This window comes from Heterocephalus glaber, unplaced genomic scaffold, assembly GCF_053883595.1.
Source record: "Heterocephalus glaber isolate CG9 unplaced genomic scaffold, H.glaber_assembly_v1.0 deba00001547, whole genome shotgun sequence".
Classification (NCBI taxonomy): domain Eukaryota; kingdom Metazoa; phylum Chordata; class Mammalia; order Rodentia; family Bathyergidae; genus Heterocephalus; species Heterocephalus glaber.
In genome coordinates, this window is record NW_028258340.1 from 10,202,563 (window position 1) to 10,214,617 (window position 12,055).

General features: G+C 40.1%; 1 protein-coding gene across 2 annotated transcripts in view; it reads right to left on the bottom strand.

Moving 5' to 3' along the window:
- Tspan7 (tetraspanin 7) overlaps positions 1 to 12,055 on the bottom strand; it is a 144,479-nt gene that overhangs the window by 79,655 nt on the left and 52,769 nt on the right. The window contains exons 2-3 of one of the 2 annotated variants that reach the window (XM_087189854.1): positions 12,002 to 12,049; positions 8,761 to 8,845 (exon numbers count right to left, since the gene is read on the bottom strand). The exons of the other annotated variant lie outside the window; for it this stretch is intronic. Of the exons in view, the coding sequence (XP_087045980.1) occupies positions 8,761 to 8,779 (19 nt within the window). The 5' untranslated portion in view covers positions 8,780 to 8,845; positions 12,002 to 12,049. The remainder of the gene's footprint in view (positions 1 to 8,760; positions 8,846 to 12,001; positions 12,050 to 12,055) is intronic. 2 annotated transcript variants of the gene reach the window in all.

The window sequence follows — 12,055 nt, forward strand, 5'->3', positions numbered from 1 at the left end:
ATTAAGAAACACCTGGTTCCTAATCTCAAATGCAAAAGGAAAGCAATGTCTAAATCAATGACTCTAAGAAAGGGATTTTCAAATGGCACGTGTTTAGACCAAGGCAGGATTTGCTTGACAATGCGAGGCAAGAATCAGATCTGGCCATCTCACCAACTCCTATGAGGAAGAAAATTCTTTACTTGGTGTCTATCAGGGTGAGACTCACAAAGAGGGCCTTGCTGATGGCCCGTCATCACAGATGGGTTAGAGATGCGACTGCAAGGCAGATAGAATGTCAACATGGTGTTCTTGCAGAAGTAAACCTACCCCATTCACTACCCTCCCATCTGCTTCTCCTCCATATCTCATCATTTCTGTCCTAAAAGACTGTTTCCACCCTGCTACACAGGCCAACACTCTTGACATGTCCCTAAGGACTTTCCAAATGGGCCTACACAACAATAAAGATATCACATGCATTTCTTTAGCATAGAGCATACCAGTATCTTAGAAAAATGAATGGGAGGGCCGGGGATTTAGCTCAGTGGTTTCGCAGCCTGCTGCGCAAGTGCAAGGACCCAAGTTCGATCCCCGGTACCAAAAAAAAAAAAAAGAAAAATGAATGGGAAAATGTTATCTTTAAAAAATCTGAGTAACTTACTTTTGGTTTGGATAGCTTACTGCTTTAATGACTTTTTTCTTTTTTATTTCATCTCCCCCTGTAGGTTTTTTAAATGTCTGTATTTATCACTGTCTCTAACTCCCCAAATAAAAGATAATTTGTACAATGTAGGAAACTCTCCTAATAATCCTAAAAATCTATTTGTAAATTGTATAAAATTTTGCAGTTTTACACCCATGTTAATTGCAGTATTATTCACAATAGTCAATATATGGAAACAAGCTAAGTACCTATCAATGGATAAATGGATTAAAAAGCTTAAATATTATTTAGCTTTAAAACATAGGAAATTCTGTTACTTGTGACAACATAGATAAATCTAGAGGACATCATATTAGGTGACATAAACCAGGCACAAAAAGACAAATATCTCATGATTTCGCTTATATGTGAAATCTAAAAAAGTCAAACTCAGACAAGTAGAGAGCAGTATGGTGGTTACGAGAGACGGGGAGTGAATGGCCAAAGGAAAGACATTAATCAACAGGTACAAGGTTACAGTTGGGTAAGAAGAGTAAGTTCTGGTGTTTTATTGCACAGAGCATAGTAAGTATATTTAAAATTCTACTGTATACTTCAAAATAGCTAAAAAGGAGGATTTCAAATGTCTCTCCACAAACAAATAATACATACGTGGTGACAGATATGTTAACTGGCCTGATTTGATCATCCCACAATATACATGTGTAGCAAACCTCACAGTATACCCCATAAATGCATACAATTATCATTTTGTCAATTAACAATAAAACAAAATTTCAAAACAAATGAAACCATTTATTTTTTCAGTTCAGTCTTAGTATGCTCTGTGTTGGCAACCTACGAACTCAAAAACCAAGAACATCTACCCTGTAGAAATCACAGAGCTGATCAGACCTTAAGTTTAAATTAGGAACTAAGGGTTATGAATATAAAAAGGACAATGTGCTCTGTTTGAAAACAGGCTCCTCCTACCTTTCATACAAATATTGGCCCCCTTAAGGCTTGTGTGACTAACTCTAGAAATAAGCAGCAAAGGATGATTGTGGTGAAAACGTTGAAGGCCTTTCCTGTAGTGCTCAGGGAGGGACTCAAGGCTAGGACCATGTCTTACCTGATCAACTCTGATAACACGCCCCATCTCAGGTGCCCTTTGGAATCTAAACAAGGTGAGAACATGAAGAATAGCACCTGCAAAAGAAGAGCAAAGCACACGCGCTGTGCTCTTTTAAGAAGCATCAAGGGCTCCAAGTACAGTGAGCACTGTGGGGGGTCTGTAGCACCCCAAATTCCAGCAATGCATATTTCAGTGCCACGTTCTTGGTGCCAGTGGAGGCACAAAGAGCTGCCAGACCTGCTGCTTCCTCTGCCTCGTAGTTAAACAGGAGACCTAGGACATCTTAGCACCCAACACTGGCCACTACCTTGATACTCTTACCACTGAGGCTCTTGACACCAGCAGAAAATTGCATTTCTGAGTTGTCTTAGATTTCAGAATGAGTAGTAACGTGGCATTCCCAGCAAAACGGGGAGGTCCTGAGATTACATCTCAGGGCAAAGATAAGACAGGGAGGGAATCTTAAGCGACACAGGTACCCAAAACACAAATGTGCTCCAAGCCACAGTTTTCACTGCCAGGAAGAAAAGTCATCCAGCTTTCCATATAACACAACTACCTTGTTCCACAATCTTTGCTACTCTGGGGAGTTTCCCTACCTGTCACTCTCCATTGAGACTACTAACCACACACTCATAATCCCAAACAGCCCGATCTGTGTCTCCTGAGTGTTGAAGCTCCTGGACTCAGCACCAAATCTAGGATGGGGAAATGTCTGGCCTGTGAACTGTTGAACTCGCTGCATAAGAAGGCTCTCTGGCTAGTGTGAAATGGTACCATTCTCAAGGTAGCTCTGTGACTAGGTGTATAGTTGGAGAAGCCACACTATTTGAGGGAAAGATTGGTGGGGCACTGAATCCTCCTCACCCTTTCACCCTCATTCTCAGACACAAAAGATTGCTCCTACTGGAAAGCAAATAAAAGGGGAAAATTCTCCTTCAATCATGCTGATTGGACAGTAATTTCCAAATACCCTGTAACAAAGACACCCACCCTTTGCATTATCACACAGACAGAAGACACAGTGAAAAGGAAGTCAGCTTGCTGACAGATTCTAGGGGCTTTCTGAACTTCCCTGTCCTCTGGAAATGCCCGAGCCGGGTTGGCAGTTTTGTCCAGGAAGGAGTAGCATTTGATAGAGCAAAAGGGCTGCTGGCAGTTAAAGGTCTCCAAAAAAGTAAGCGTATAATGGATTGTCAACTTAATGAGTTCTGGCTTCCCTAACATGCTTATTGTAGTCTCTGTCCTCCCGCCTGTTTACAATTCATGCATCTTGCTCTCTAAGTCTGTGTCACCCAACAGTCCTTCCCAGTGATGGCCTGATAGATTCTCCCAGTCTATATTCCTCCACTGTCCTAGGTGTCCTCCAAAAGCTTTCACATTTCACTCTTCCTCCACTGTAAACACACTTCCCTTAGTCCATATAAAATATTTTTATGATCAATACAGATTACCTCTCCCTCCATCCCTTCAGTCATTTGTTTTGACACGAGCAAACAAATAGCAAAGATGGAAGATGATGATGAGTTTTTCCCAATATCCAACCTTCCCCTCTCCCAACCACTCCCCACAATAAAGAAAATTATTTGGTCAAATGGAAGTTTTACCTTCACAAGATGAACACTGATTCCTTTAAATCAGAGGAGAGGCTTGCAGAACAGAAAGGTGTATTCCGGGAAAAAGAAGGACATACAAACAATGAATAGGATACAGTGTTCCTGCAAGTGTGGCATGAAGCCTTCCTGCTTGGCTACTGTCTTGGCATTGTTTGAAATGCACATTTCCAAGTCTAACATTGACATACAAAAGCAGTCGCTCTGGGATATTTAAAACATGTCTCAAAGATCTATGTGGATCATCTATGTGGATCACACCTCAGGTTATCAGGTTCCAAGCCCCTCCCGGTCTTTGAGCTGTTTTGTAATTTTATAAGTTATAGGTAACTGATAGAAGTAAAAATTGTCATTGTCCAGTTGTGCTAAACTTCCCTACCCTACCTGCTGCAGGGGATAAATCAGTTTTGCCTCTATTTGCAATTCAATTCCTTTACTCACTATAAATTGGTTCTTCCTGACTCGTTCCCTTTGAACTGCTTATAACATCTGCCAGGATCCCTCACATGAGTAAAATAAAATCTTTAGCACATTTTCATTTTCATCTGTATGAAAGTAATGACTTTACTGTTTTTTTCTGGTTTTGAATATTGTCTTTTACAGGGTAAAACAAGGAATCTCTATTTAAAAGGTTGATTCTTCAGCACTACAAAGTGAGACTTTGCTGGCACTCTAAAAGACAGGGTCAGCAAAAGACAGCTCTAGGGACAAACACAGCCAGGCAGGCATGGAACATAGCCTAGCATATTGTCTGTGGCTGTTTTTGGACTACCAACAGAGATACGAGAGAGATCCTGTGACTTGCAGAACCTAAAATATTGACTATCTAGCCCTTCTCACAACAATTTTGCTGACTCCTGCTCTAGGCAAATGGCTTTCAAAGATCCCTGTTCATCAAGCAAACCTTTCACAGTCACTGCAAGGTAATTGTGGCCAGGTTGGCCTTGGGTCAGCCATGCTACGGAAAGCTCAGTAAGAATACTGGCACAATACTGGTTTGGTACCAGCACTTAGTAGTGAAAGGTTAGTAGAGGCTTAGGGAAACTAAGTAGAGCAGCTCTGAGGAAAAGTATGTTTTGTGAAGAAAAGCCCACCTCCGTAAGTTGCAGAAATTTCTTTGCACATTCATTGAATATGCACTTGTGGGTAACCTATCAGCACCCACAACAGGCAATGTGTATCCCATAGATGAATGAGCCAGGAACGACTACAATCCAGCACAACTCCTGTGTGAGGTTAAGACATAGCTAGTAAGTAGAGGCTCTGGAGCCAAATCATCTGGATTAACAGCCCAGCTCCACCACTTCCTGCAATATTACCCTCCTCCCCGGCACACCAGAGTCCCTATGCCTTAGCACCATGATCACAGTCAGAGCCCCATATTACACACCAGTAATTCTAGTTGGCCTCTCATGTGTACTCTCTCTCTGAACCTTGCGATAACTACTCAGACTATGAATTATCCCTATTTAATGATGTTGAAACAGGCCCAGAGAGGTCAAAGGGCTTTTCCAAGAATGCGAGGAGGCATAATCGAAACCTAGCTCCAACTCCAAAGTCCAGTATACACTCCCTCGTCCAAGGTCTGATTTAATGATGGATTCAAAATCACCAGTCTGCATTCATAAGAGCTCCTGAATTTCTATGGGATTCAAACTTAGACTTTTTTCATAGAAGACATCTTACCTAAATACTTTTCTTCAGTAAGAATGGAAGAGACGATATCCTCATGATTAAAAAATGTCAAAAATAAATTAAAATATAAGGCCAGGTATTTTATTTCCCTCAAAATATTCAAGGCATATGTTCCCTACCATTTTCTCCCTTAGGTAAAAGGTCTAGTTAAAATTGAAATTTAATACAGTAAAGCAGTTTATAGGGTGTTCTTATAATTTTTTTTTTTTAGAACTTGAGAGAATGCCAAAAGGCCTCAAATGTATAAGCAGTTAAAATTGGTCCCATGCACATTTATTCCTTTTAAATGAAAAGGGTTCTCTCTAGAGAATAAAAATTATTTGGCTCAAAGCACTGTATTAAAATGGAACCCAAGCTCTATTCACGGATTCATAGGCAGAGGCAGATTGATATTACTTTGCACTTTTTAAAAAAAAAAACCTTACTTTCAGCTATTTGTAAGTATTGCATATTACATTTTTTTTCTAGGCACAGAGCTAGCTATAGTTATGGGAAAGAATATAAACAGGATCTTGTTCTTAACAGCTAAGCAGCCATGCATAGAAAGCTCACTGAAGCTGAAATTGCTCTAAGAATAACAGTCTCAGCTCTCAGAAAAAGAATTCATTGTTTATCAATATTTCTAATACTCATATTCAAATCCATTCAGCCCTTAAAGTCATAGGCAGCTCTTTGGTGCAGAAAGATTTTTTGATGTATAATTTAGTCTGAAAAAATTTGGTTTGACAAAGATTTGCAAAAAATAATAACAATTAATCTTTAATGACTCTAAAGCTCCCATTTATGGCTGTATTCATCTTGCAGATCAATGGCTTCATATTGTTGCAGAAAAAAAGCAAAGCTTCAATGGGAAATTGAGGTGCTGCTGCTCATGACATTGAATGGGTAATGAGTTACCTAGCCTCGTAGCTACATAGAAAATAAGTCCTTCATTACAGAACAGCCTCGCTTGTAGGACACAGGCTCTACTGGGTGGTCCAGGAAACCATGCATGCTTTGTTCTCCAAACAGACAGCACAACAGAGGCCATGAATGACCTTCAGCCACACACAAGCAAACAGGGAGGAAAGAGTCCCTGCAGCTGGGGAAAGCAGGTGCTTCTCATGATTAGCGGGTGCCACATTTGCTTTTTAAAAGCCTAAGCAAAGTTGTTCAACTCAGTACATGTCAGCAAAGTTTTCTCCTTCAAAGTCTAATTAACTCATAGACATCCTGATAAGATTCAGTCATTATTTCAAATCAGGTCCTGGTAAAAAGAAGAGCTGGACTTGTTTAAAAAAAATAACTTTCACAGGGCTTCAAAACCCAGATCTTGGACTGCATTCAGATCCCAGCACTGGCAATTTCTAGCAATGACCTTGGGGCCACTGCTTAACCTGTTTCCATTTTGTCTTCTGTAGACTAAGAATAACACCCATTCCTATTTGCATCTCTACACATGCAAAGGACTAAACAGTACCTGGCACAAAGATGTTCCATAAATGCCAGAAGCTTTGGGCTGTGAATAGTCAAAAATGTACTAAATTCAGCAAAGTAAAAAAAAAATTTTTTTTAAGTTCCAGCTTCCAGGATGGGCAAAATACATGCACATCATTTCACTCTCTTGAAACTCCACTAAGGCCACATAAAGGAACTGTTTTTTAAGACAAAACCTGGAGCACAGGGAAGGGACAACAACAACAAAGTTTTGGAAGCTGCAAAGCAGACACAGAATGGGTAACCAAGATAACATTCAAGGGGTAAAATGATCTTAGACCATCAGGGAAGGCAGCTGAAAATGGGCAGCAGGCTCCTCTGCAACAGAGCGGAAGGAGACAGACCAAGCTGTCTAAGAAGCTACTTATATCTGTCTCTCCTTTTCTTTCCACCGAGGGACTGCCCCTTCCCAATTAGGAAATCATCCAGGCCTAGGACACACAAGCAGGCCAGGAGTACTCTACTGAAAATGGGCGTTAAGTGACACTCCAAACCCTGCATGTATAGACACTCCTCAGTCCTCTTTCCCATGGAGCTCCCAGATGAACACCCAGACACAGTAGGAGGCTGGAAAGTTTCTTTAGGGCTTCTAAGTAACCCAAGGTAAAAGATCTAAAGATATCAACATTGGAGTTTCTCAATAAATGCCCAACCCAGATCACTTTATAGTGAACAAATTCAACAAGCACCACCTACCTGCTCAGAGCTTCACAGTAGCTTTCTAGTTCCTAAGCAACCAAGGATTGCAAGACAGCTGAGAAAAGCTTCTGCCAAGGAAGACAGATCAAAACAAACAAAACAGCAACACAGAGAAAATAGAGACTATATAACTAGTAGAAAAAATAAGAAAATATCATATATATATATGTATATATGTGATATTCTTTGAGAGATAAAATATTGTATCCACAAAACAAGAAAATGAGTTTTTAAAAAGAAAAAAGTAAAAAGCCAAAACCAAACTTTTTGGAATTGAAAAATATTGAAAAATTAAGAGCAACAAAGTGTTAGTAGACATATTCCCCAAATCAGGGTAAATACTAAGAGATTAAAAATAGGAAAAAAATTGCAAATCAGATAACTGCTATGGAGTTTCCAGCTTCTGGATGTTAGCTGCAAAATGGAGAATAAAAGAAATTATTCAGGAAAATTTCTCAAAACTGAAGGAACCAAGGTGTCAAAATGAAGTGCCACACAATATGTCATACAATATCCAGCACTGTAGATTAAAAACAAACCCATGCCATGGCCCATTAGCGTGACATTTCAGATCCTTGGGGACAAAGACTTTACAGGCTTGCAGAGAAAAAAGAAGTGAGGTCTTAAGTAGCCTATCATGAATCAGAGTGGCTTCACATTTCTCTAAGCCAATTGTAGAAACAGAAGACAACAGAACAATATGCTAAATTTTCTTTAGAACTCACATTTCTACTTTATTTATTTGTTTACTTATGCATGCTGGGAACTGAACCCAGAGCCTCATACAAACTAAGCACATGCTCTACCACTGAGATATATAACCCTAACCCAGATTTCTTAGAACTTGGAATCCTGTTCCCAAACTCTCACCAAGTGATGGTAGAAGAGACATTTTCTTTCCATGTACTCTTTTTCACAAAGTTACTGGATGAAGTGCTCCAACAAAACAAAGGAAGAGGAAGCCATCACACAAAAGAAAAGTTCTAACACAGGAGAAAGGGAACCGCCAGATGAGAGTGAAGGTCCCAGAATGGTCACTGTGCATCTTACTTAGGGCAGCCAGTCCAGCAATGTGACTCAACAGGGTCACACTGAGAACTGTCATCACAAGATGTTCCCTGTCATTAAATGGAAAACAATTATCTGATGAGCTGGATCCAGATTCTTCTGTTTTGCTTTTGCTGACCATGGGCCAAAGGGACTTCTGCTCTTCTCTGCTGCCTGGGGCAGCAGAGGACTCTCACTACCCTCTACTGCAGTGTTCTGCTTGACCTATTCCTAAGAGCTGGAGGCAGGTGCCAGTGAGCGGAAGAGTAGGAAATGTAGAGGGGCTGGTGCCCCTAACCACATTCCTGCTACATGCTCAGTATCCAGCCTGTTCTATGGTGTTGTCCGATATCCTGACTGAGGAGAGCCCCATTTCCCCCAATGCACTACTGTCTCTGTCCACTAACTTCCCCACAACAAGCTCAAGGAAGCTGAAGCCAGACTTCTCCCAGAGACCAAGTTCAGCTTACCTTCTCTTGCAACCTTCATCCAACAGAAGTGATTTCTCCCTTTCCTTATACATCTAGGTCTGTGCTGGATTCTCTGTTTGCAAACCTAGACAATGTGTTGTTGAGGGATACATACAATATATTAATTAGAGCACGCTAAAAAGAAAAGCAATAAAATGAATAACTCAAGTCAGGGTAGTGGTTTTCTCTAGAGGGAGGGAATATAATGCAACTGAGCAAGGGCACAGAGGGACTTTTAAGGAAATGCCATTGTCCCATTTCATAATGGGGGTGGGCACATGGATGTGTGTTTTACTATTCTTTATGGTGTACCTATATCTACTAAACATTCTTTTACATTTAGAATACAATTTTGTAATTTGAGAAACTATTTGGATCGCAAATTATGTTACAAACGGTACAGCAATCTGTACCATTTGTCACTGTTGTCCCCCAAAACAGCAGTAGACAGAGTCTGTTACCATCATCACCATCCTTTTATGTGCTCCAGGATAGCAGTCTGAGAAGATAACTTTATGGCAGAAACAAACAGAAATAGGACCCTCCGTAATTAGCTTTCATGTACAGCCATAACGAGAAATGCCCCAGTGCTCCATAGCCAGTGGGACTGCTGGGAGCTGACAGGCTTGAGGGAAACTGTAGTGTCTACTGAGAAGAGATTGCTCTTACCATTTCCCCAACATGACTTAGTCTTGTTTGAACAATCTGGCAATTGCAAAATAAATTCCCCAAACAACAGATTCTCTTTCTCAGCATGGTTCAGATGAAGCAGTAGAAATGTTTACTATTAATTACTGATTCATGTGTGGTCAATTTTCTTAAATGCTATCTATGTACGATACACTTATACTATCCCAATGAAGAGTGACTGTTCTTAAAAGGCACTCTGCTATTCAATTTGACAAGGTGTGCCACCAGAAAAAATTCTTTCCAAATTTTCACATGTCGAATATTCCCCTTCCGCAGCCAGTCAAAGGAGGAAATGAGCAATTCTGAAGATGCTGCAGCCCAAGCCTCATGCTGTTTAGTCATCTGGCTGAGACATGGTCTGCCTCCTCCGCCACCACTGATATTTTCTTACCTCTTTTCAGCTTCACCTCCAAGTTCAGATGCGGAGAATTAAAACTGAATGAGCACTGATTTAAATAAGAACATCATATTCCACTCACCCAAGTAAGAAAGTAAAACAGCTGGTTAAATTACTGCAACACAAATGGATTCACACCCTGGCTTTGCTAAAATATCGTCAGAATCAGGATCTTCAGAAGGAATCATTTTCCCAAACTTAAACTGTCTCCACTTGAAAAAAGGCTGCTACTTCTTCAAAGAGCTGATAGGAAATGAACAGGCTAACCTCTCAGAAGACCCAGTGAAGTGAACCAAGGTATGGTCTTGACACTTCTTCTCATCAGACATTTCTGATCAGTTAGGGCCATCAGCAATGTTTTTTCTCTAGTCAAAGCTTCTCAACCTTGGTTGCCATTGGAATCATCGGAGGAGCTTTAAAAGCTACTGGTGCCTGGGTCCCACTTCCTGAGAATGATATACCGGGTCGGGATGAAGCTGAGGTCAACTGAGTCTTTAAAGCTCCTCAGGCGATTCTAATGTGCAGCCAAGGGAGAGAACCATGGTCTATTGGGGAATAATGATGAGCAGTTTCTTCTTATCAAAAAAATAATATTTACTAAAAGCCGTCATTGTTGTAACAAAGTAGGCAGATGCCATATGGCACAGCTGTGAGTAAGAGCACAGGCTCTCAAATCAGCCTGCTTGGGTTTGATTACCAGCTTTGTCACTCTCTGGCTGAGGGATCTTGGGCAACTTATACACCTGCCCTGTGTCTCTGCTTCCTCATCTGTGAAATGGGCTAATATATGTGCCTATACCTCATAGGATGATGGATATTAAATTAGTTGAAATTTATACAATGCTTACAACAATGGCTATTCAAATCATGACTTTAAAATGTTTATTAAATAAACTATCAACTATGAGTTTCTGTCAAGGCCTGAAGATAAAACTTAAAAAAAAAAACATGGCAACTGTATTAACTTAAGAAATTCAGACTCAGATAAAACTTTCTTCAGGGTGCCAATTAAACATTTTGGGGATAAAAATCTCTCAAACTTTTCGCACTAGTTTTTTTTTTTTTTTTTTGGTACCAGGGATCAAACTCAGGACCTTGTGCTTGCGAGGCAGTCAGCGGAACAACTGAGCTAAATCCCTGGGGTTTTTTTACATAAGTAGAACTTTAGCTCAGGCAAGACGCATTTTTGAGATCCAAGAGGGAAATTTAACGTAACATAGCAACATTCTTTCTTGATGTGTTCACCCTTCTCTTCATCATTTTAGACACCCATGTCTTTGTTAATAACCTGGTGTGAAATCTGAGCACTGTATCTGCAGGAATTGATAAGAACAATTTCACTGCTTTATAATTCCAAGTTTTTATTTTCAAAGGTTTGTGTCACTGCCTCACTCAGACTATAAAGGAGTATTTTTTCAAAGGGTTCTCTGTGCCCTTGTAGGAAACAGAGGTCTCCAAATTTTTTTAAAAAATAAAACCCCTACATGCCAAGCACCATGCACAGTAATCCATTAATTATAAATGATATCAAAGTTGGAGATCAAAACTGAATGAAGTCTTGTACATGTGAACAGATATTTGGCTCCATGAGCTTTTCAACTACACAGATAAATATAAGACAGTATTTAAAGAAAATATTTTCATACATGCATTTCCTCAACACAGAGGAAACCCAATTGTAAACACTGTAGAGTCTCTCACACTGTCTTCCACTAATAATAGAACTGGTTCATTATCCAAGCAGTGCAAAATTGTTGCAGGAGGGTTGTGTGAAGATAAACAGTTCCAAATAATATTTGCCAGCAACACTTCAAATATATTCAGCTTGATAATGCTTTCATTCAAGAGCCAACACTTAAATTCTCTAAAGTCATGAAGTTCTTTGCTCTTAAAGATAATAGCAGAGCATTTAGAAACATGCTGATTGCCAATCAGAGAGAGTGTGTAAGCAGACCCAACTTTTCTATAGGGCAATGTGGCACTGGGCATCAGAAACATTTATGATATCCATATCCTCTAACCCAGGATTTAGCATTGAAAAAGTTCTCCTTGGGAAGTAACTAGACACTTCCATTAAAACACGCATGCAAGGAAGGTCATCACAACCTAAATTAATGGCAAAAGAGATCAGAAGTATCATAAAGCACTGGTTACCTAGTGCCTGGCGTCTTCATGCAATGGAGTCTGGGGCACAGCAACATACTAAGA